The sequence below is a fragment of the Rhinoderma darwinii genome, chromosome 2 (genome assembly GCF_050947455.1).
Source record: "Rhinoderma darwinii isolate aRhiDar2 chromosome 2, aRhiDar2.hap1, whole genome shotgun sequence".
NCBI classification, from domain to species: domain Eukaryota; kingdom Metazoa; phylum Chordata; class Amphibia; order Anura; family Rhinodermatidae; genus Rhinoderma; species Rhinoderma darwinii.
The window spans coordinates 183,463,085-183,489,873 of NC_134688.1; the positions used below are offsets into that span (position 1 = coordinate 183,463,085).

Sequence of the window (26,789 nt, forward strand, 5' to 3'; positions counted from 1 at the left end):
GCAGCAGCTATGGCTGCTACAGCGCGACGCCACTGAACACTACGGCAGAGCAGGCAGGTATCTCCCCGCTCTGCCATTAAACAAAAGACATGTATCCCCTATCCACAGGATAGGGGATACATGTTTGATCGCTGGCATTGATAGGGAGAACGGGGGACTGGGGACGCTGTATGTCGTTCCCTACAGGGGGGGCTGTATTGCGTTCCCTACAGGGGGGGCTGTATTGCGTTCCCTACAGGGGGGGGTGCTGTATTGCGTTCCCTACAGGGGGGGGTGCTGTATGGCGTTCCCTACAGGGGGGGTGTTGTATGGCGTTCCCTGCAGGGGGGGCTGTATGGCGTTCCCTGCAGGGGGGGGCTGTATGGCGTTCCCTGCAGGGGGGGGCTGTATGGCGTTCCCTGCAGGGGGGGGCTGTATGGCGTTCCCTGCAGGGGGGGGCTGTATGGCGTTCCCTGCAGGGGGGGGCTGTATGGCGTTCCCTGCAGGGGGGCTGTATGGCGTTCCCTGCAGGGGGGCTGTATGGCGTTCCCTGCAGGGGGCCTGTATGGCATTCCCTGCAGGGGGGGGCTGTATGGCATTCCCTGCAGGGGGGGGGGGCTGTATGGCGATCCCTGCAGGGGGGACTGTATGGCGTTTTCTACAGTGGGGGCTGTATGGCGTTTTCGCCATACAGCCCCCTCTGTAGATAGCGCCATACAGTCCCCCCTGTAGATAACGGCATACAGCCCCCCTGTAGATAACGCGATACAGCCCCCCTGTAGATAACGCGATACAGCCCCCCTGTAGATAACGCCATACAGTCCCCCTGTAGATAACGCCATACAGTCCCCCTGTAGATAACGCCATACAGTCCCCCCTGTAGATAACGCCATACAGTCCCCCCTGTAGATAACGCCATACAGTCCCCCCTGTAGATAACGCCATACAGTCCCCCCTGTAGATAACGCCATACAGTCCCCCCTGTAGATAACGCCATACAGTCCCCCCTGTAGATAACGCCATACAGTCCCCCCTGTAGATAACGCCATACAGTCCCCCCTGTAGATAACGCCATACAGTCCCCCCTGTAGATAACGCCATACAGTCCCCCCTGTAGATAACGCCATACAGTCCCCCCTGTAGATAACGCCATACAGTCCCCCCTGTAGATAACGCCATACAGTCCCCCCTGTAGATAACGCCATACAGTCCCCCCTGTAGATAACGCCATACAGTCCCCCCTGTAGATAACGCCATACAGTCCCCCCTGTAGATAACGCCATACAGCCCCCCCTGTAGTAGATATCTACAGGGGGACTGTATGGCGTTATCTACAGGGGGGCTGTATGGCATTATCTACAGGGGGGGCTGTAAAAAAGTTCCATGCTCGGCCATTCAGCGCCTTTAAATGACAAAGGCGTCGCACCACTTTGGTCATTGAAAGGCACTTAGGGCAAGTCATTCTGCCATGCCAATGTCATTCAGCGCCTTTTGACGATGCAAAATCTACAGGGGGAGCTGTATGTGGGGCATTACCTACAGGGAGAGCTGTATGTGGGGCACTACCTACAGGGGAGCTGTACGTGGGACACTACCTACAGGGGAGCTGTACGTGGGACACTACCTACAGGGGAGCTGTACGTGGGACACTACCTACAGGGGAGCTGTACGTGGGACACTACCTACAGGGGAGCTGTACGTGGGACACTACCTACAGGGGAGATGTACGTGGGTCACTACCTACAGGGGAGCTGTACGTGGGACACTACCTACAGGGGAGCTGTACGTGGGACACTACCTACAGGGGAGCTGTACGTGGGACACTACCTACAGGGGAGCTGTACGTGGGACACTACCTACAGGGGAGCTGTACGTGGGACACTACCTACAGGGGAGCTGTACGTGGGACACTACCTACAGGGGAGCTGTACGTGGGACACTACCTACAGGGGAGCTGTACGTGGGACACTACCTACAGGGGAGCTGTACGTGGGACACTACCTACAGGGGAGCTGTACGTGGGACACTACCTACAGGGGAGCTGTACGTGGGACACTACCTACAGGGGAGGCTGTACGTGGGACACTACGGGGGGGGGGCTGTACGTGGGACACTACGGGGGGGGGGGGGCTGTACGTGGGACACTACGGGGGGGGGGGGGCTGTACGTGGGACACTACGGGGGGGGGGGCTGTACGTGGGACACTACGGGGGGGGGGGGGGCTGTACGTGGGACACTACGGGGGGGGGCTGTACGTGGGACTCTACGGGGGGGGCTGTACGTGGGACACTACGGGGGGGGGGGCTGTACGTGGGACACTACGGGGGGGGGGGCCTGTACGTGGGACACTACGGGGGGGGGGCTGTACGTGGGACACTACGGGGGGGGCTGTACGTGGGACACTACGGGGGGGACTGTACGTGGGACACTACGGAGGGGGACTGTACGTGGGACACTACGGGGGGGGCTGTACGTGGGACACTACGGGGGGCTGTACGTGGGACACTACGGGGGGGCTGTACGTGGGACACTACGGGGGAGCTTGACGCGGGACAAGATCTACGGGGGGGGGCTGTACGCGGGACAAGATCTACGGGGGGGGCTGTACGCGGGACAAGATCTACGGGGGAGGCTGTACGCGGGACAAGATCTACGGGGGAGGCTGTACGCGGGACAAGATCTACGGGGGAGGCTGTACGCGGGACAAGATCTACGGGGGGGCTGTACGCGGGACAAGATCTACGGGGGGGCTGTACGCGGGACAAGATCTACAGAGGGGGATCTATGTAGGGCACGATCTACAGAGGGGTATCTATGTAGGGCACGATCTACAGAGGGGGATCTATGGTGTCACTATGTATAGGAAGCACTGTGTGTGTGTGCTATTATAATTAGAGGTGCAGTGTACGTATGTAGCCATCTTTAACTTAATTCTGATAACTTGCTGCAGTGTAATATCACAACAAAAGCCATTGAAAAAGTCAAGATAAGGGATCTAGCCACTGTTTATTTAATGCATTAAAAGTCAAGGTCAAGATGGCTACATCTGTATGGCGCTACTATATTTAGGGGCGTAGTGTGCGGCACCATGAAAATTTTATCTTCATTTATAGGAAGAGGAAATAAAAAAACATTAAGGTGCTTCATTAACACATCTGGATTTTAAGCCTGAAATCTGGAGGGTATTTTAACAGCAGCAAAGTGAATGAGATTTTAGCTAATCTCATTGAGACACTGCAGAAATTGATCTGCTGTGATCTACGGCATGTCTATTTATGCTGCAGAATGCTTGCATGTTTGTGGATGTCATAAATATAAACTTTTGCAGTTTTTGTTGAGGAAAAGCTGCAAATCCTTAGGAAAATTTTAAAAAATATGTTTTAAAATAAAATCCGTACTCTACTTCCCTGGTGTTGCCATAGCAATACCTCACTTCTCCCCAATCTGGTCTGTGCTAAGCCGGCCTCCTTGGACAATGTTTCATCCCATGTGACTCTTAATCAAAGCTTCACATAGGACACAATGTCATCCCAGTAGGCCGGCAGCAGAGAGCACAAACTAGGGACTAGGAACTCGTCGCTATGGGAACTCCAGAAGCAGGGAGTATGAACTTCTCTTCTTTAACCAATGTTCTCCCCAATGGCAAATCTGACAGAAAATCTTCACCAAATCAAACACGATTTGGTACGGTCTTGCGGACGGAATTCCCCTGTGTTATCTGGGTCGGATTAGCTGTGGAGTTATTCACAGCAAATCAAACTCGAGTGATCATGCCCTAAAGGCTTTATTCTATCCCAAACAAGAATTAACCCCTTCCTGTTATCTGCTGTATATATATATGCCAAAGGTGGGGTGGGGGAATATGGAGCAGGCTCACAGGCTGAACCCTCTCTATAGAACGAGCGCGTTGGCTGTATGTACCAGCCGATACTTTAACCCCTTAGATGTCGCGATATCTAAGCAGTAAAACGGGGGAAGACCGTTAGAAAGGAGACGACCCCCTCGGACAGCTCATCACCCCCCTGTGCCACGATTGTGGTGTGCTGGTTGTGCACATGGCAGCGTGGGGGCCTAATGGAGGCCCCCAGGTCTGCCATTTTTTTGTGGAAATAAAACCTATATATTTCACAAGAAAATTGCGACAGCACACTGCGAACGCCAATGCCACCTAAACACTATAAAAAAAATATGCAATGCTGCTGAATCTACTTACAATAGTGAGGTTCTTAGCACACATTTTGATCAAATTGTGTGAACCCACCTGCAACGATGCGGTGGGTGCCTACGCCGCATATGTAACAAATTCTTGGGTGAACGGCACAGTAGTCTGACGAGTCCTATGTCAATATCTCCAAAAAAAGAGGCAGCACTCTCCAAAAATTAAAGTAAATAAACTGGAGGTAGGTAGGTAGATATTATTATTTTATTTTTTTAAAATACTTTTTCTATTTTTCCCCAAAAGCAATGTGTACAAAATTATTACATTATTTTTTTAAATTAACATAACTGGTTTGAAATATCACAATATAACATTATTTAATGGTGAACACTGTTAGAATAAAAGATTCACACCGCAAAAAATAAGCCCGTATTCTGCTCAATCAAAGGGAAAAATAATAGTTATGGCAAATTTTATTTTTAACAATCTGTTTTTTTTCTTTGTAAAAGTAGTAAAACATAAAAAAACTATGCAAATTTGATATCACTGTAATCATATTGACCTGCAGAATAAGGTTAATATGATGTTTTATCGTATGGGGAATGAAATAAAAAAATGTTTTCCCCGTTCTACCCCACAAAGACATTTTATCCAGTTTCCCAGTGCCAGGAAAAAAAAGGTATGGCTTTTGGAAGGGGAGAGGAAAAAACAAAAGTGAGAATCCGAAAAATTGCTGTGGTGGGAAGGGGTTAAAGCAATTTTACAGACTTGCTGTAATAAAACAAAATTGTGTCATTAACCCCTTCCCGCACCTTGACAAAACGAAGTCAAGGTGAGCAGTAACTTCGCGCACCTTGACGTGCAGTTACGTCTGGACTTTGACAGTTAACCGCTGCGCGGCGCTACACTGCAGTGGCGGTTAACTGTTCAGGGTGTCTTCTCTATATTCCCTGTTGCTTATCAGCGGCCTATTGCCGCTGATTTTGTCATTTAACCCCTTAGATGCGGCGGCCGATTGCGATTGTCGTATTTAAGGAGTTTAGAGCAGATTGGCAACCCCCATATGAAATTACGGGGACTGTCGATGGTTGCCATGGCAACCGGAGGCCAGATAATGGCCTCCGGGCTGCCATGTACGGAAACCATGAAGACCAGCCGTTGAATGACCGTTCTAATGCATTACACTACCTAAGTAGTGTAATGAATTCCAGCAGCGATCAGAGCTGCAAGTCTTCGAGTCCCCTAGTGGGACAAAAAAAAGGTAATGTTTTAGAAGTATAAAAATAAATTATAATTTACAAAAAATGCTTTTTATCCTTTAAAGTCTTTTATTATAGGAAAAAAATGAACACATTAAAAAAAGTACACATTTCGTATCACTGTGTTCGTAACGACCCAAACTATAAAACTATAACATTATATATACACTATAAATTTTTCCCGCACGTTGAACACCGCAAAAAATATAAGTACGAAACAATACCAGAATTACCATTTTTTGCTCACCACCCCTCCCAAAATATAGAATAAAAAGCGATCAAAAAGTCACATGTACCCCAAAATACCAATAAAAATTACAACCCGTCCCGCAAAAAACAAGTCCTTACACAGCCTTTTTGGCTGAAAAACAAAAGTTATGACTCTCAGAATACGGTCACACAAAAAATTTATAATTTTATTAAAAATGTTTTATTGCGCAAACGCTGCAAAACCTAAAAAAAACGATATACATATGGCATTGCTGTAATCATATCAACCCACAGAATAAATTAAAATTGTAACTTATAGCCCACGGTGAACGCCGTAAGAAAAAAGAATAAAAAACATTGTCAGAATTAATGGTTATTGGTCCCGCAACAAATAAGCCCTCACACAGCTCCGCTGGAGAAAAAATAAAGAATTTCTGGCTCTCAGAATATGGCGATGCAAAATGTGCAGTGTGTTCCAAAAGCGGATAAGATTGGGCACCACTTATCAGTGCGACACTGGCTACACATCTGTGAAATATTATTTATTTACCGCATTATTATACCTTCTTATTATGCCCTGATGTACTCCGCACAGATATGCCCCCACATTAGAAACTGAAATACCAGTAAAACTCCAAACAGAACCACTTAGCAAAATCCTCACTCCAAAATCCAAATGGTGATCCCTCCCTTCTCAGCCCTGCAGCGTGTCCAAACAGCAGTTTACATTCAGATATGGCAATGCCATACCAGAGAGAAACCGCTTAATATTTTGAGGTATTTGTCTTCAGTGGCACACACTGGGCACAACATATTGTGCACTAAAATGGCATGTCAGTGGAAAATTGTAATTTTTACTCCGCACCAACCGCTGCGCATTAACCCCTTCGCACACCACAACTTAATAGCAAGTTGTGGTGCGGGGGATTATGTATGGTGCGGGCTCATGCCATATGCTGTGGGTGTCAGCTGTATATTAGAGGACAGGAACCGTGATCGCGTTGTTACAGGAGCCTGTAAAAATAACAATTTACTGCAATACATTAGTGTTGCAGTGTATTGTACCAGTGATCTAATGATCGCTGGTTCAAGTCCCTTAGGGGGACTAATAAAATAAAGTAAATAAAGTTATTATTAGTGAAAAAAATTATATAAATATTAAAAGTCCAAAAAACAACACTTTTCCCATTTTTTTTCTCTAAAGTGATATAAAAAAAATACACAATTGGTATTGTTGCGTCCGTAAAAGTCCAAACCATTACAATATACCATTATTTAACTCGCACGACGAACGCCGTAAAAAATAATGAATTTTAAACTCCAAAATCGCAGTTTTTTTTTGGTCAAATTTTTTTTAATAAAGTGCTCAAAAAGTTGTATGTACCAATAAATGGTACCAATAAAAACTACAGCTCGTCCAACAAGGAATAAGCCCTCACCTCTCAATCGACCAAAAAATAAAAAAAGTTATGCCTGAGTGTGGTGAAACAAAACTATTTTGTTTTTTACCAAATTATTTCTTACTTTGTAAAAGTATTAAAATATAAAACCTATATAAATTTTGTATCACCGTAATTGTATTGAGTCGCAGAAAAAATTTAAGTTGTCGTTTTTACTGCATGGTGAAAGCAGTAAACGCAAAACCCCAAAAAACAATGGAGGAATCGCAGTTTTTCCAATTTCTGCCTGCAAAGATTTTTATTTTCAGTTTCCCAGTACATTAAATGGTACTTTAAATGGTGTCAATAGAAACTACAACAACTCCCGCAAGAAATAAGCCCTCACACCACTCTATTGATGGAGAAATAAAGTTATGGCTCTTGTAAATTGGGGAGGGGGAAAAGAAAAAGCAATAAATGGGAAAAATAATATTATGACCACATGTGGGGTATAGCCATACTCGGGAGAAATTGCTTTACAAATGTTGGAGTGCCTTTTCCTCCTTTATTCTTCGTGAAAATGAAAAAAATCAACATTTTAGTGGAAATGTTGATATTCATTTTCACGACCTAATTCTAATAAATTCTGCAAAAGACTTGTGGGGTCTAAATGTTCACTATACCCCTAGATAGATTTCTTAAGGGGTGTAGTTTCCCAAATGGGGTCACTTTTGGGGGGTTTCCACTGTTTTGGTCCCTCAGGGGCTTCGCAAATGCGACACGACACCCAAAAACCATTTCAGCTAAATTTGAGTTCCAACATCCAAATAGTGCTCCTTCCCTTCTAAGCCCTGCTGTGGGTCCAAACAGCAGTTTATGACCACATATGTGGTATTGCCGTAATAGGGAGAAATTTCTTTACAAATGCTGGGGTGTTTTTTCTCCTTTATTCCTTGTAAAAATTTAAAACGTCTACGTTTTTGGTTTTTTTCGAAAAAAAAAAAGTAGATTTTGACTAATTCAGACTAATTCAAATACATTTGGCAAATAAACTGTGGGGTCAAAATGCTAACTATACCCCTAAATAAATTCCTTGAGGGGTGTAGTTTACAAAATGGGGTTGTAAAATACTTTGGGTTTTTTATGGTTTTGTTACCACAAGACCTCTTCAAACCTGACCTGGTGCCTAAAATATATTCTAAAAAAAAAAAAAAAGCGGCCCCAAAATGCACAAGGTGCTTCTTTTGCTTATAAGGCCTGTGTATCGGTCCAGTAGCACACTAGGGCCACATGTGGGATATTTCTAAAAACTGCAGAATCTGGGCAATAAATATTGAGTTGCAGTTCTCAGGTAAAATCTTCTGTGTTACAGAGAAAATTGTATGACAAATGAATTTTGTCAAAATTTTTTAACATTTGCCTTAAACGCCTAAAGGGTTAAAATACTTTCTGAATGCGGTTTTGGATACTTTGAGGGGTGCAGTCTTCAAAATGGGATGATTTATGGGGACTTTCCAATATATAAGGCCCTCAAAGCCTCTTCAGAACTGAATTGATCCCTGAAAAAATAGGCTTTTGAAATTTTCTTGAAAATATGAGAAATTGCGGCTAAAGTTCTAAGCCTTGTAACGTCCTAGAAAAAAAAAAGAATGTTTAAAAAATGATGCAAACATAAAGTAGACATTTGGGATATAGGAGATAGTAACTATTCTGTGTGGTGTTACTATCTGTCTTACAAGCAGATACATTTAAATTAAAAAAAGAAAAGGCAAATTTTTGCAAATGTTCTCTAAACTTTGGTGTTTTTCATACACATATTGAATTTATCGACCAACTTTTTTTTACTAACAGAGTACAATATGTCACTAGAAAACAATCCCAGAATCACTTGGATGGGTAAAAGCATTCCCAAGTTATTACCACATAAAGTGACACATGTCAGATTTGAAATAATCGGCTTCGTCCTCCTGGCCAAAACAAGGGTTTTCCCATGAAGGACATTTGACATATCCACAGGATATGTCATACATGTCACATGCGGGACCCGCACCTATCTCTAGAACGGGGCCCCCTAATCCCCGTTCTAGCTTTTTGTGCTCATGCTGACTCCCGGCCACTTCCTGGTTATATGGTCGGGAGTTATGGAAACAGTGTAACTAGCTGAGCTACGCTGTTTCGGTAACTCCTATAGTAGTGAATGGCAGTTACGGAAGCAGCGTAGCATGCGACCTACGCTGTTTCTGCAACTACTATTCCGCTCCATGGGAGTTAACGAAACAGCGTAGCTCAGCGAATTACGTTGATCTGTAACTCCCGACCATGTAATCAGTAAGTGGCTGGGAGGCAGCGTGAGCACAAAAAGCTAAAACAGGGTTTAGGGGGCCCCGTTCTAGAGACCCGTTCAGGTCCCAGAAGTTGGACCTGCATATATCTGACATTTGACATATCCTGTGGATATGTCATAAATGTACTTCATGGGAAAACCCCTTTAAACTATAAATATTTTTTTCATTCGTTATTTTATATTTGAAGAATTTTTATGCTTTTTGATAATGACTAGCTCGCTGCTATAAATATTTTTCTCATTTTAAGATTTTCTTTGAAAGTTGTCATGTTACTTGCTCGTCAATACAGTCATTTATTTTGTATAAATCGCCACTATATACAAATGTGCATTCAATATTACCAGTGCAAACTGAATGCCCTAAAGCTAAATATTTCCCAGCAGCTATGTTTTTCCTTTAAGAAATGAAAGCTGCTGGCTCAAATGTATATAGTGTGTTCAGCATCTTCAGAATGATACACTTATTACATTCTCAAGGCTTGCCTCTTGCGTTCTGTTTGGTCAAGCGCAGAAATTATAACTTTGGTTGAAGTCCTTGAGCAGAGCGGCTGTGAAGGTAGCTCCAGTGCCAAGCTGACAGTGGCATCCGTCACCATAGACTTTCAGGTTTTAAAAAAGAAAAAGTCATAGTAGATGCATTTCACCGCTTTAAGCCAAATCAGTCAGTGTGCTAGGCTAACTTCTTGACTGAGAGCAACTTCTGTGTGCCTTTTGAGAGCTTACACAAACACATACACACATGCATACATGTGTGTCAGTGTAAGCAGGGCCGGCGTCCACGCCTAGCGAACCCACGCAAGTGCCGGGTTCCACTACACTTGAGGGGGGCCACACGGCCACCGGTTGCTGATGCTACCATCATATAAGGAGGAAAGGAGTCCCAGGCAGAGTGCTAGCGGCTCTGCTTCGGGACTCTGTCTCTGGGAAAGCCTCTGACATCATTGTTCATATATGGGTCCAGATTCCGGGAGATTTAGCGGATCTATATTTCCTACATTTTCCCCCACTACTCCAACGTACTCTCAAAGAGCTACACTCCTACGACCTTGGCCATCTCTCCTGGGTCGGTCGTATGAATGTCATCAAAATGGATATTGTACCACGCTTCATATTCCTATTTCAGGCGGTTCCTGTTCTTGTTCCAGGTACATTCTTTAAGAGTGTTCAAGGGGCCTTTAGCGGATTTGTTTGGGGCACTCTGAAGCCACGTCTCAACACGAAAGCTTTCTCGCCCTAAGTGAAAAGGAGTTGTGGGATTTCCTGATCTCCTCTTATATTAGACCACTATTCTCGTGCTAATTGTAGACTGGTTTCACAATGGCTCTTTCAAACAATGGGTTTCAATTGAACGGACCATAGCCGCAATCTCTCTCCGGTCCTTACCATGGATTCTGCCTGATTATAGACCGGCCCTTTCTACTTTCCCAATACTTAACCAAGTTGTCACTCTCTGGGACCGACTCCTAGTTCAAAACTTGCCTATCGCATAGACCTGGGCTTGTTAGCCCCCCTCTTTGACAATCCGGAATTTCCACCAGCTGTACATAAGAATGATTTCTTGGTTTGGTCCTCCTCTGATGACACTTGATTCGGCCAGGTTCTGTAGGATGATTGATGGCTACCCTCCTTTTACTGAGATGAGTGGGACTTGCCCTGGGAAGACTCTTTCTTGGTTTGAACATGATTGGCTATCCACATTCCTACACAGCCTTTATGGGGGGCTTTGATTGTCCGCACACACTACTTTTGAGTCAATACTGCTCCAATCGTGAGCTCCAGGCCGAGTCATATCCAAAATATACTCCCTCCTACTACAGGCCTTGGCGGATCAACCTTCTGCTTACGTTAGCGCCTGGGAACGTGAACTTGGGGTTAGTCTGACAACAGCGGACTGAGAACACATCTTTCTATTGACTCAAAAAATGCCTGTGCTCAAGAAAAGAATTTTGAGATTCTGACTTGGTGGTATCGCTGCCCTCTGGCCTTACACAAAATTTATCCTCATGTATCTGATGATTTTTGGCATTCCGGCATGGAGACCGAATCGATGCTACATATCTGGCGGCAATGCTCGGTCCTACAGACCTTCTGGAAGGTTATTTTCGATATCTATGCCTTGGGTGATAGATCTCCTGTGGTGTCCACTCCACAGATTGCTCTTCTATCTCTGATTCTTGGTCCCCTACCGCTGATAAAAAAGGACTACTGCGGCTTGAACATTCATACCCAGGCACTGGAAGTCTACGGAGCCCCCCCACAATCAAAGAATGGGTATTGGAGATGGATCTTCTGCATAGAATGGAAGCTTTGATGGCGGAAGATGGAGACCTATGTAGTGCAATGTATTAGATCGGTCAGTCATTCACTGACCGCAAACCGATTAGGCTTCGACTCCCGGCGGGGCCTAATCGGCTTACATAATGGCAGAGCAGGAGGCCATTGCTAGGCCTCCTTTTGTCATAGCAGCAGTCGGCAGCCCTGCGATCGCAGGGCAGGGCTGCCGATCTGCCAACCACTAAGATGCAGCGATCACTGCATCTAAAAGGTTAATGGCAGGAATCAGAGCTAGCTCCGGTGCCTGCTGTTACAGGTAGATGTCAGCCAGAACATACAGTTGACATCCACCGCTGATGACGCCGACTCATCTCCTGAGCCGGCGCCATCTTGCCGACAGCTACTGAAGACTCCGGCCGGGGCCTGAAAGGCTTCCATACTAGGCAGACTGGGAGGCCACTATTAGGCCTTCGGTTGCCATTGCAGCCACCGGCACCCCAACAATTTCCATGCTGGGGTACCGATGAGCTGCAAACACCTTAAATGCAGCGATCGCTTCTGACCGCTCCATTAAAGGGGTTAATGGTGGGGATCAAAGCTAACTTAGGTCCCCACCATTACAGCAGGGTGTCAGCTGTAAGATACAGCTGACATCCATGGATGATGGCAGCAACTCCGCTTCTGATGTGGTGCCACCCATTTGTCATAAGTATACGACAAGTTGCGGTAAGCACTGGCTTTCCATGACGTATACTTACGACAAATGTCGGGAAGGGGATAAAGGCCATTCAAGTTGTGAACCGGGTGTGTCAGCCGGAAATAATAGGTAGCTATAATAGAATGTTTGAGTAGGGGAACTACGTATGCGAATATATATAAATATATATATGAAATCCCCCAGCACACCTAAGTAATCAAAAAGAGTGGTTTATTCAGCCAACACCAACACAGCCGCAATGTTTCTGTCCTGCTATGGGACGTTTTTCAAGCATGGTCATACAACAACATGTGTGCAATATAAACGTCAGTCTCATTAACATAATGAGTGATAATTAAAAAGTGCAATAGGATACTGTACATATACACATAGTGTTACAATAAAGTTATTAGTACAATAATGTATATTACGTGCCAGTGATGATGCAATTATAACCATATAAATAAACTTTAAAACCTCGCACATATAAACTTGATTAGTGCTCAATAAAAAATGCAACAATATGTGCAAAGGTGGGGAATACTGGACCACTCACCAATCCAAAGGTATGCAGGTAGGTCAATAGATGTAAACGGTCATATAGTATCCATGTGGTGTCGGATAACCCGGCGTCGTCTATATCCTACTGCGCATGCTCGCGCGCTCAAGCCGGAAGAATAGCAAGGAAAGAGTGTTACCCATACATATAAAGAACTCATCAGAGCTAACTGTATATTTTGAAGCATTGCAAATCGAAGCCTTTTTTCTGATGCACCTTTGTTGGCATAGGCGAAGCGACCATCCATCTGCTTCGGAGCCCCATACGCAGTAGGGATTCGCTGAACTGTTGTTTTAGACACGTCTGGTAGCCCCCTGGTTAATTTTCATGGTGGGCTGCTCTACTGTAGCTTGTCGTTCAGCCCTCGCGTACCTTTGTAGCCAACGTTCACCTCTCATCAATGGCACGTGGTGCTCCGTGGTTTCCGCATTGGTTTTTCCCAATGGTACCATTTGTCCACTCATGATACACTTTCACCACAGCAGCACGCGAACCATTCACAAACTGTGCTGTTTGAGAAATACTGTCACCCTTGGCCCAAAAGCTGATAATCATCCCTTTTTTCAACTCTGATAAATCACCCTTTTTACCCGTGGCAACAATGAGTGATGATCTCAGACAGCCTATTGCACACCTTACATACCCACAAAGCCAGCCCACGACACATTAATTCTTTCTTAGGCTACGTGCTGCCGCAGTCAAAAGTAGGAGAAATGATCTTTCTTGGATTTATGAATTATTGAATAAAGTGATCTATTTTCATATAAATTCTCTATCCAACACAACCTTTTTTGTTTTTTGGTCTTATATCTTGGTAATATATTGGGGATATCCGCACCATATAGACATTTTCTCTGATATATAATAAGAGGGACAGGAAATATATTGATGCCTTTGAACTTGGTGTTAGTGAAGACTTCTAATAGTACGTGGACAGAAAAGAAAATGGATAAATCATCAACCAAATCAAACCTAGCCTTTCACTTGCAGTATAATTATCCAGACTGAAGTGGCCATATTTTGGACATCGTGGGAAGAACATTTATGCTTGTAAAAGTTGAAGGAAAAGCGGAAGAGGACCACCAACAACAAGGTGGTTGGACAGTCGCAAGAATTTTGAACATGCCCCCTGAAAAAACTGAAGACAGGACATTCTGGAGAACCCTATTTGTATGGTTGGCAGAAGTCATAATCAACTAGACCAATAACAAATAGTAATAATTAGTAGCAACTATGACTTTCCATAAAAGGGATTGTGAGAATTTCTAAGAATTGCTCTTTAATGGAAAAACTTCTGCCGTTTGTCTTGGTCTGACTTTGCAACGCCGTTTAGTTTAATAATATGCAAAAAAACCCTCATGTCCAAATCTTGCCGAACTGTGGCTATAAATTCTTAGTTTACGGAAATATCAGCAAATCATAACAGCTTGCTAGTGGAAATAGATATCTGTAGAGTAGGTTTTGGAAATTTCTTTAGTCCGGGTGAAGATAAATAGGTTTTCTTTTTAAATTTATATGGCTGATTAAAGAAGCAAAATATTCCAGGAGCATCTGGTTATTCCATTTAGGCTTGGCCTCAAGTGTTATCAGAGCCTTATAGGTCTGTATTTAGTATATGACACAACAAGACATACCATAATAGAATAATAACTGTTGTACTACACAAAGGAAATGTAGGGGTCATGAAGGCAGACCTGGTTAGTTGAAAGGAGAATATTATTAGGGAGGAACTAGGCAAGTATTAAAAGGTGTATAGAACAGTCCCATGTAGGTGAAAATTTGAGTGTTTATAGTAGGAGTAAGTTGTGTAAGAGACAGTCGGTCTTCACACTTGTGAAATAGTGCATTCTAACATTTGTTAAAAGTAAATCATAACATTGTTGCCTTTTTCTGTTTCTTCCTAGATTCCAGTGTTAATAAATTTAAGCCAAGATGCAGATGTTGATCTCCCGATTAAACCACTTATTTTTGCCCTTGCTATTGGTGCTTGTTTTGGAGGTAAGAAATGTAACACATAATTAAATAGTTCAACACTAAAGAAGACTTTTTACTGTATAAGTTGTTTGCCTGCGTTCATGATTATTATGGTAAGCTGCATATTTGTGCTTTTGTTACAAGGTTTACATTTGAACTAAAGTACAACTACTGTGGATAAATCTTTCCTGTTTTGCCTTGTTGGTGGTTTTAAGTGCAGAATTTTTTCGTTTTGTTTAAATTTTCATGATCTCGATACAATAATTCATTGGTCCAAGTCTTAGATTGCAAGAAAGCTGCTGTATTTTACACGGCTACATGTTTTGCTAGATCTTTACGAGCATTATTTTGGGCCTGTACAAGTTATATTTTAAATATTCCAGTTTTCTCCATTTTAACCTTTTTTGTTTTCCAAGCATGCATTTAAGTGTATTATATTTACAACATTTTATATGAGAATAAAGGCTGTCCACCCATATAAGCAAACCCTTGTTGAAAATAATTCCTATTCCTTCATTGTCAGTGAAAGGATTCTGAAGGGCAAGTCTTAAATCATCAAAGTTTTAATGAAAAATCTGCAGTCGGTAACTTACATGGAGAAATGAGGGCAAATATTTAGTCCAGTTTATTTTTCAAGTGAAGGGTTTTACTAGGGTTTAGCTTAGAGGCTCTGTCACCACATTATAAGTACCCTATCTTCTATATAAGGAGATCGGTGCTATAATGTAGGTGACAGTAATGCTTTTTTATTTAGAAAAACTATCTATTTTAAACTACTTTATGAGCGATTTTTAGATTTATGCTAATGAGTTTCTTAATGCCCAAGTGGGCTTGTTTTTACTTTAGACAAAGTGGGCGTTGTACAGAGGAGTGTATGACGCTGACCAATCCGCGTCATGCACTTCTCTCCATTCATTTACACTGCACTAGCGATATAGCTATATCGTTATGTGCAGCTACATACACAAATACTAACATAACTGTAGTGTCCTGATAATGAATATACTTCACTACCAGCCTGGACGTGATGTTTATTCAGAATACTGACACTTCTGAATCTTTTCTGTGAGATTCCAGCAAGGCAAGCGTAATCTCGCGAGATTACGATGTAACCTGTCATTTCATTTAGTAGACATCACACTTCACAGGCTCAAGGTGCTGTTCTGTCGCTCTCTTCTGACATTCATATATACAGCATGCAATCTGAACAAGTAGAGCTTCAATGTAAAGCAGAAATCCACCTAGTTGACTAATTGCTATGGGAAAATTTGAAGAATTGACCTGACGTCACATACACTCCGTTTGAACAGGGCCTAACTTCCAAAATTCTGCGGCCATTGGCCATTACAAGTGAGCAGAGTGTTGGCCGCATGCGGCTGCTGCTATATCGGTCTGTAGCCTAAGAAGGGAGCTCAGAGGTCCAATTTAATTGCACAATACAGTGTAGGAAATAAGTATTTGATCCCTTGCTGATTTTGTAAGTTTGCCCACTGTCAAAGACATGAACAGTCTAGAATTTTTAGGCTAGGTTAATTTTACCAGTGAGAGATTGATTATATATAAAAAAAAAAAAAAAAACAGAAAATCACATAGTCAAAATTATATATATTTATTTGCATTGTGCACAGAGAAATAAGTATTTGATCCCTTTGGCAAACAAGACTTAATACTTGGTGGTAAAACCCTTGTTGGCAAGCACAGCAGTCAGACGTTTTTTGTAGTTGATGATGAGGTTTGCATACATGTTAGATGGAATTTTGGCCCACTCCTCTTTGCAGATCATCTGTAAATCATTAAGATTTCGAGGCTGTCGCTTGGCAACTCGGATCTTCAGCTCCCTCCATAACTTTTTGATGGGATTAAGGTCTGGAGACTGGCTAGGCCACTCCATGACCTTAATGTGCTTCTTTTTGAGCCACTCATGTAAAGGATCTGCCAGACACAGCTTCTGTGTTGACGCCTGTGGGTAATCAGTCTGCACCTGCTCCTAAGTCTGAGAGAGTGACTCGATCTTCTACCAGTCAGGCTGGGAGGCTGAGGAGTGGGAGAGCCTATCACAGCCTGGCCAGATGGAGCTAGCTCCCGACCTCTGTCTATTATTACCTGCATTTCCTGCTCCTCCTTTGCCTGTGATTCTTTTCTATTTCCTGGCTCTGCTGCTCCTGCTATGATTATTGACCTTGCTTTGTTTTTGACCCTGGCTTTACTGACTACGCTCCTGCTCTGCGATTTGTACCTCGTGCACTCCTGGTATGACTCGGCACGTTCACTACTCTTGTTGCTCACTGTGTTGCCGTGGGCAACTGCCCCATTTCCCTTAGCTTCTGTGTACCCTTGTCTGTTTGTCTGTCGTGCACTTATTGAGTGTAGGGACCGTCGCCCAGTTGTACACCGTCGCCTAGGACGGGCCGTTGCAATTAGGCAGGGACTGAGTGGCGGGTAGATTAGGGCTCACCTGTCTGTCTCCCTACCCCGTCATTACAACTCCTTTGTTGCCTTGGCTGTATGTTTCGGGTCATTGTTGTGCTGGAGGACCCAGCCACGAACCATTTTTAATGTCCTGGTGGAGGGAAGGAGGTTGTCACTCAGTATTTGACGGTACATGGCTCCATCCATTCTCCCATTGATGCGGTGAAGTAGTCCTGTGCCCTTAGCAGAGAAACACCCCCAAAACATAATGTTTCCACCTCCATGCTTGACAGTGGGGACGGTGTTCTTTGGGTAATAGGCAGCATTTCTCTTCCTCCAAACACGGCGAGTAGAATTAATGCCAAAGAGCTCAATTTTAGTCTCATCTGATCACAGCACCTTCTCCCAATCACTCTCAGAATCATCCAGATGTTCATTTGCAAACTTCAGACGGGCCTGTACATGTGCCTTCTTGAGCAGGGGGACCTTGCGGGCACTGCAGGATTACGGCGTAATGTATTGCCAATGGTTTTCTTGGTGACTGTGGTCCCAGCTGCCTTGAGATAATTAACAAGTTCCCCCCCCCCGTGTAGTTTTCGGCTGAGCTCTCACCTTCCTCAGGATCAACGATACCCCACGAGGTGAGATTTTGCATGGAGCCCCAGATCTATATCGATTGACAGTCATTTTGTATGTCTTCCATTTTCTTACTATTGCACCAACAGTTGTCTCCTTCTCACCCAGCGTCTTTCTTATGGTTTTGTAGCCCATTCCAGCCTTGTGCAGGTCTATGATCTTGTCCCTGACATCCTTAGAAAGCTCTTTGGTCTTGCCCATGTTGTAGAGGTTAGAGTCAGACTGATTAATTGAGTCTGTGGACAGGAGTCTTTTATACAGGTGACCATTTAAGACAACTGTCTTTACTGCAGGCACCAAGTTGATTTGGAGCATGTAACTGGTCTGGAGGAGGCTGAACTCTTAATGGTTGGTAGGCGATCAAATACTTATTTCTCTGTGCACAATACAAATAAATATATATAATTTTGACTGTGATTTTCTTTTTTTTTTTTTTTTTTTTTTTTTTATAATCTTTCTCTCACTGGTAAAATTAACCTAGCCTAAAAATTCTAGACTGTTCATGTCTTTGATAGTGGGCAAACTTACAAAATCGGCAAGGGATCAAATACTTATTTCCTTCACTGTACATACCCTACTAAGTGATTTTATATTGATTGTCTTGTAAATGGAAATCCTTGATTGCGCGTGGTGGTGTATGCTTAATTAGAAGGTATTTTTTATTTGTTGATCTACATTATTATAGATCTGTATGTTTACATATCATATAAAGGTATCAGTTCATATACAATCAGAAAAATGAGGTGACCATATGGATTTGACAAGTATGATATACTGAAAAAGTATATCAAATGCATGCAATGTATTGTGTTTTTATTCATTCTTCATCTTAAATCTTTTCTTGTGAACATGTCCTCTCGTGCAAGTAAAAGTTGAATACTTTTGCATTGTTAAGATCAAGTAATATGTAAAAGTAGATACAGCCGTCAGCCCTATATTAACACAGCAGGGATTATCCTTGATTTTGCTTTTGAAACGCAAAAAAAATAAAATACTTTTCCAATATAATAACATTCAGAACAGTGAATTGCTTAATGTTCTTGTACAGAGCATGCCTTCAGGTTACATAAAGCCTGGGTCACTTGTAATTTGATGTACTGCAGTTACAAAACTAAGGACATATTCCATATATTAATCTTTTTATCTGTGGTGCCCTAAATAAAAGATTCAATCCAAGCCTCAAAAACTCTAGTGTAGCATCTAAAAACTTTGCAAATGTATAAGAGTGTACTTTGTTTCAAATCTGCTAGAAAATAAATCTCTGGATGAAATGGAAGTTAAAAGAAAATTAAATTCAGTTTTGGCCTGGAGAAGTTCTCCAACTGCATTCAATTTTACTTACCTGGAACTCAGAAATTTCACTGCATGGTGCTTGCAGTTCATGAAACCATTAGCAGCTGTACTAGGTATTACCGGAAACCACCCGGTCATTGGTGTAAATTATTTTACCTTGATATTGCACCGGTTTTCAATATTGTTGCTCAAGATACAAATAGGCAAAAAAATATAATGGCCAGTACGCAAGGTAAACAAAAATCTAGCAAGGATTTTATTGGACATGCATACATTAATTTACCAATTACTGAAACCCAAAAAAATGAACTGCAATCTTTTCAAATCTATTTTTTGTGCCTGTAAATGTCAAGCTTTTTACTGGTAAACTCACCAGGCTTGATCATATTCCTAACCTATAACAATTTATTCATTCTTTAAATTCTATGTAGACGTTAAGAATATATGCATTATGCCCCAAAGGAAAGCCACATAAGTACGGGTAGATAACAATTCCCTAATGTTCCTATTATCAGGATTCAGAAGCTATACAAATTTAATTTTGTAAGATCTGGTACAAGTGACAGAAAATGAAAACCTACAATGATGAATCTTCATAGATTTACAATAGAATTGGATTTTAAAGTGAAAAGGCCATTAAGTGGCCCAGGTTTTAGTCTATTTTGTCAGGTTCACAGACTGTTTCTTTAAACTTTTTTTTCCTTCAAAATCCTGATCGAATCCTTAGTAGGGGAGATGTATAAAGCTTTCTCGCTTTGGGAAGTGCTGGTTTTGTCTGCAAAAGCAACTGTGTTATGTAAACCCAGACTAACAAATGTTTAAAAGTTTTCTTAATAGGGGACATATTTTGAACTGACAGGAAAATATGGGAACTCAAATTGATGACCATATAGCTTTACACTGAAATAATCTAGTATGAACAATAGATGTAGAAATTGATCACGGGTCTTGGTAATGTCTTGTTGCCTTCCTCAGTCCATGCTAAGCACTTAATCTAAAGCGGTTATGCAATCAACTAGGAAGTGTACTTTTATTTGTGTTTATCTGCCATACAAAGGGGCCTCTGCATCCCAAAACCTTGAAATTAGTATTTTTAGGGGTTGGCTAAAAAAGGTATGGTTTTTGTATTTCTATTGCCTTATCTGATAAATTTATTTCACATACTAATTTTAGGTAGATGTGTTGTGTTATATAAAAATTTGCTTGTACCACCTATTTATATTGACACAATGAACGGAAGCATGTAGATATACTAATAACCTTTCCCCTTCTTGCAGGAAATGGAACATTGATTGGGGCATCAGCAAATGTTGTATGTGCTGGAATTGCAGAACAGCATGGATATGGATTTTCCTTTATGGAATTTTTCAGGTATGATTGACTTACATAACAGACAGTAATAAGCAGCAGTTGAAGATTTCTTTATAATCAAACACATTTAATTTATTTTGCATAGTTTTTATCCATTAATGGCCAGGTCTTAAAGAGATTTTCCTATCTTGAATATTTATGGCTTATCCACAGGATATGCCTTAAATGTCTGAAAGATGCGGTCCCCATCAACGCGTCTATCTTTAGAATTGAACCACCTTGACCTTCCTAATACCTCCTCTTGCTGCTCTCTGGCCACTGACTGACTTGGTGGTCGGGAGTACAGAAACAGCCACCACAGTTGCTGAGCTACGCTGTTTCCATAACTCCCATAGAACTGACTACAGAGTACGGAAACCGCGTAGCACAGTGAGCTATGCTGTTTCTGTAGCTCCCAAATTCCGTAAACAGGATAGCTTGCTGTGCTACACAGTTTCTGAAATTCTGAAACTCCCATTCACTTCTATGGGAGTTACGGAAACAGTATAGCTCAGTGTGCTCGGCTATTTCCATACTCCCCTACACCGGGCGACTTTTTAACCGATCCATGAATAATCAGTGGTTTAAAAAGTTGTTTCCGAGGACCTAGTGGTAATTGCCTTCAGGATGATCCTCACATCTGGTAGTAAGTGTGTGTGTGTGTGTGTGTGTGTGTGTGTGTCTGTCTGTGTTGCAACTTTCTACATTTTATAAAGTTATTTTTACTTTTTTAAATACAGATGTTTTGTTTACTGTATACAGAGAAGCTGTATCTTCCGCTGAGGACTTAATCCATTAGGTCAGCGGCACTGACTGATTCAGTGACAGCGGGTCCTGCGTGGATCGAGCTGTTATCAATCACATAAGTTATGAACTAAGATGTGATCGATAACCGCTCGATCCCGTGAGTCAGACAATCAGGACCTGCTGACCTGGCGGAAACCAATTTCATTGCTAGATACAGCTGCTCTGTATACAGGATACAAAGCAGCTGTATCTCAGAGTAAAAATATTTTTTAATAAGTAGTTAGAAAGTTGCACCAAACACATTGATAGACATTTTTATTAAAAAGCCTTTAACCCCTTCCTGACATTTGATGTATGGGTACGCCATGGCAAGCTAGTGCTTCCCGCATTTTGCCGTATCCATACGCCAAATGCATCGCACCGGCTCAGAAGCTGAGCCAGTGCCATCATCACTGGATGTCAGCGGTATATTACAGCTGGCATCCGACTGCAATGGCGGGGACCGAAATTAGCTTTGATCCCCGCCATTAACCCCTTAAATGCAGCGCTCAAACGGAATTGCTGCATTTAAGGTGTTTGCAGCTCATCGGAACCCCAGCAATTAAATTGCTGGGGTTCCGGTGGCTGCAATGGCAACCGGAAGTCTAATACTGGCCTCTCAGTCTGCCTCGAACGGTAGCCGTTCAGGACCCACACGGCGGCGGAGCCTGAACGGCATCCGTAGCCGCCGGCAAGATGGCGCTGGCTCAGAAGCTGAGCTGGCGTCATCAGCGGTGGATGTCAGCTGTATGTTACAGCTGACATCCACCTGTAATGCCAGGAACCGGAGCTAGCTCCGATCCCTGCAATTAATCCCTTCGATGCAGCGATCGCTGCATCTTACCAGTTGCTAGCAGATTGCCAGCCCTGACATGCAATCAGGGCTGCCGACTACTGCTATGGCAACAGGAGGCACAATGGCCTAATTGGCTTGCTGTCAGTGAATAACTGACAGATCTAATACATTGCACTACGTAGGTAATGCAATGTATTAGAAAAAAATAAATAAATCAGACAGTTGGACCTTCAAGTTCCCTAGTGGGACTTGAAAAAAAAAGTATAAAAAGTGTAAAAAAAAAAGTGAAAAAAATAAAACTTTGAAAACATAATAAAAGTTTAAAGTAACAAAATAAAACACAATCGCCCTGTTCCCTTATCAAATCCTTTATTATTGAAAAAAAAAAATAAACCACACGTATTTGGTATCACCGTGACCTGAGGTATAAAAATATTATATTTATTGCACGCGGTGAACAGCGTAAAAATAAAAACCATTAAAAATTATACCAGTCAAACTATAGGTCACGTTGCCCTACAAATATTGGAATAAAAAGTGATCAAAAAGTCACACATATCCAAAAATGGTACCTATAAAAACTATAGCTCGTCTCGCAATAAAAACAAGCTCTCATACAGCTCCGTCGACGAAAAAGTTAAAAAGTTATGGTTCTCACAACTTGGCAACAGAAAAAATACATTCTTTTTACAAAAGTAATTTTATTGTGCAAAACGTTGTAAAACATTAAAAAGTGCTATAAATTAGGTATCGCCGGAATCTGACTGACCCGCAGAAAAAAGATAACATGTAATTTATAACGCTGTATAAAAAAACGATGCCAGAATTGCGTCGTTTTTTTGGGTTACCTGGCCTCCCAAAAAATAGGATAAAAAGTGATCAAAAAGTCGCATGTACCCCAAAATGGTACCAATAATAACTACAGCTCGTCCCGCAAAAGAACAGCCCTCATACCACTAAGTCTATGAAAAAATAAAATTAGTTAAGGCTCCAATAAGTCAGGAAATAAAAAATATGCAGTTGCGCAGGTCCGAGGGGAACATTTCCTCTGTTTCAAGAGGCGATTTATCAAGGCCCTAAAATTAGGGAACCAGGAAGGGTAGGGTCCAAACATATCCCTGGAAGCGACAGTGCCCGTATTATACCAGGACAACACTTTCCAGCAAAATTCACTAAAACTGCAAATTCACGTATGGTCCTGTCATGATGGGGATGTTACTGCTCTTGGCTTTCAGGGAATTGAATATGTCAGACCCCTCGCGAGAGGGGGGGATCTGGACAAGAAAATATTACAAAAGGAGGCTGAATGGATATTTAGGATGCAGACCATAAATCCCCATGGCCTGAATGAGCAAATCTCCTATTCTTGTTTTCTCTAGTTACATTGTGCCTCTAATTTCTTATTCCTCTCTGTCGAGTTGTTTGTGCCTTATTGCAAGTTGTGATTTTGGTTACTCCCAGTTATCTCTGAGAATATACCAATATATAGTATTTTGACTGACAATGGCATCTCTGATAATTGGGGATGTCTCTGTGAATATATCAATATATTATATTTTGACTGACAAATGGTATTTCAGTCCCTGTTCACACTATGCGTTTTCTATTGCGATTTGTGGCTGTATTGTTCTCCACTTGCTGACCTTTTCCTTTCTATTTACTTTTTATGTCTTCCTATTGCACCTCCCGTTTGAGATTAAGGGAGCGACTATGGATGGGAGTTTTTCCTCCGCCGGGTACCCTCCGTTTATGTTTGGGAGGATGCTCGTATAGGACTTCTATGCGTACTCCTTGCGGGATAATGGGCTATACCCATTCTCTATCTGAGTTTGATCCCTGGCTAGTAGGGTAACGATAAGTTGCTAGGCAACTATGGAATCACTGGGGGTCAGTCTCCTCTTGACGACTCCCGTGATACTTATCTCCTCCACCTCACACTGCCCCGCTTGTTTGGGGACGGTGTTATGTGTGATAGGAGGGACATTCGTTCTTTATCCATTCCTTGTTGTTTGATGTTGACAGCAGTTTAGGAGCCGCGTCTAGCGTCCCCTAGTAACTATGGACGCTTGTCGTCCAGGTACCCTCATTGGTCGTCTGTATCATTAGGCGCCGCCTCCGGCACGTCACAATGTGCGTGTTGCATGCGGATTGGCGGTTGCCCCGGTGACGATTGGAAAGAGGGCGGGCTCTCAATCGTATAAGCCTGCAGCTTCCCGGGCGCGTGTGCGGTCATTGTATCAGAGCCGTTCACGCGTCTGGAGGCTAAAATCTGCACATATACAGTGCTATCCAGCTTTTGAAATCTAACAATTCTAATTGAAATCGCTATCTAGTAATCCCTGATGAGCCATCACTCTTGATGTGTTGCTGAAACGCGTTGGATCTGGATAGATTGTTATCTATTGGCAAGGGTGTAGCGAAATACTATACAATAAGCAGGGAGGGTGGTCCTGGAGTGTTTGAGAAACTTCGTTCACTCTGGTACACCTCTCCTGTCGCCAATCACTTGCTTTTGCCTGTTTCTGGAAATAATGGCTGGTTGCGCCATACCTTTTATCAATTTAACAATAAATTAATTTTTAATCGTTCGATCAGGCAGTGAATCCCTAGTTTCCCAAATGTGGTCACTTTTGGGGGATTTCCACTGTTTTGGCACCGCAAGAGCCCTTCAAACCTGACATGGTGCCTAAAATATATCCTAATAAAAATAAGGCCCCAAAATCCACTAGGTGCTCCTTTGCTGCTGAGGCCGGTGCTTCAGTCCAGTAGCACACTAGGGCCACATATGGGATATTTCCTAAAACTGCAAAAGCTGGGCAATAAATATTGAGTTGCATTTCTCTGGTAAAACTTTGTGTGTTACAAAAATATGAAATTTGTAAATTTCACTTCTACTTTGCTTTAATTCCTGTGAAACATCTAAAGGGTGAAGACATTTTCTAAATGCTGTTTTGAATACTTTGAGCTGTGAAGATTTTAAAATGTGGCGACTTTTTGGGGGTTCCTAATATATAAAGCCCTCAAATCCACTTCACAACTGAACTGGCCCCTGTAAAAATAGCCTTTTGAAATTTTCTTGAAAATGTGAGAAATTGCTGCTCGAGTTCAAAGCCTTGTAACCTAGAAAATTAAAAGGATGTACATAAAACGATGACAATCTAAAGTAGACATATCATGTGGTATAACTGCCTGTCTTACACGCAGTTACATTTATATTGAGAAAAATGCAAATTTTTGCAATTTTCCGCTAAATTTTGGTGTTTTTCACAATTAAATACTGAACGTATCGAGCAAATTTTGCCAGTAATGAAGTCCAATGTGTCACGAGAAAACAATCTCAGAATCGCTTGGATAGGTAAAAGCATTCTGAAGTTATTACCACATGAAGTGAAACATGTCAGATTTGAAAAATGAGGCCCTGTCAGGAAGGTCAAAAGTGGCCAAAGCGGGAAGGGGTTAAAGACCATAATATAAAGCATAATAGTAGCAGTATTGAATTTCACCTACTTTGACGGCTGACGCTTTCCCCCTTACTGATAAACACCAGCCCCAATTATTTGTGTTTTTTTTATTTTGTCTAGAAATTTGTCAATTTCCTTTCAGTCACTTGATGATGGTTGAGTGGTGACCGGTGGTGTCCTTTCTTTTTCTCGTTAAAGTTAAATAACTGTAATTTTGATGTTTTCAAATAGCATCCAACAGGAAATGTGCTTTGCTTATTACATGTTTCTACACTTGATGCAAATACATTTCAGTAATATATATAGTGAGGGGAACAATGATTCTATTTGAGGTTCAGAAATCCTTTATATTGTAAAAATGCAGGCAAATAAAGGAGCATTCGTGGTGTCTGCAGGGAATAGCAGAACCAGCTGAGTACCTTTGTTGAGGAATATGCCACCAGCTTTGATTGATACTCAAAGAAAACAAAATGTTCACAAAAACCATTCTCTGTAAGTTATAATTTGAATCCCATCAGAATGCTTTATATGTAATTCAAGGTGTATTAATATATGCTTTTTAAAATGTACACTCTGTTATCATGGAAAACAGATTGTTTCAGTTCCTGAAATTTTGTGACACATACTTTTAACAAAATTATTCACAGTAGGCGGTTCAATTTATCCCTTTCTGTAAATAGTGACAATATAATATGCAGCACAATGCTTTTAGTTAGCCCTGTAGATCCCACTTGTGGGAAGGATTAAAGGGATTACCTACTGTTTTCTTAGATTTAGTTTATGCTATGCATAAAATGTGTGACATATCCGGTATGGGAATAAACAAGCCTTTTAGTAGCTAAGATTCCTTAATGGCATTCCATTAGTGTATATAAAAATACTTTGAACAAGAGCAATGACCAAAAAATTAGAAGTACAATACAATTGAATAAGTGTGCAAGTGAGATTTCAATCTACACATTCTGAAAAGTAGCAGTTTAGATTTATCCATGCTTCGTTTAGGGTTTGTAAAGTAATTCCTGTATCTGAGGATTTTGAAGGTTGAAGTTTTAAGTCTACATGCCTCTTCGTAAAGATGGCACCACTTTTAGAATTAATGCTGAAAGCTGAATGATAGTACTGTTAAAATAGTGACGCTACAGAACTGTACTGTTATATCGGTTTTCAATCTTTAGAATACAAATACAACCCTTTCAGCCATAAAAAATAATTGCATTAAATGCA

General features: G+C 42.1%; 1 protein-coding gene across 1 annotated transcript in view; it reads left to right on the forward strand.

Annotated features, from left to right (window-relative positions):
• The window catches only part of OCA2 (OCA2 melanosomal transmembrane protein), a 188,814-nt gene that overhangs the window by 150,946 nt on the left and 11,079 nt on the right, over positions 1–26,789 (forward strand). The window contains exons 21-22 of the mRNA XM_075850311.1: positions 14,765–14,858; positions 20,450–20,543. Coding sequence (XP_075706426.1) covers positions 14,765–14,858; positions 20,450–20,543 — 188 coding nt within the window. The remainder of the gene's footprint in view (positions 1–14,764; positions 14,859–20,449; positions 20,544–26,789) is intronic.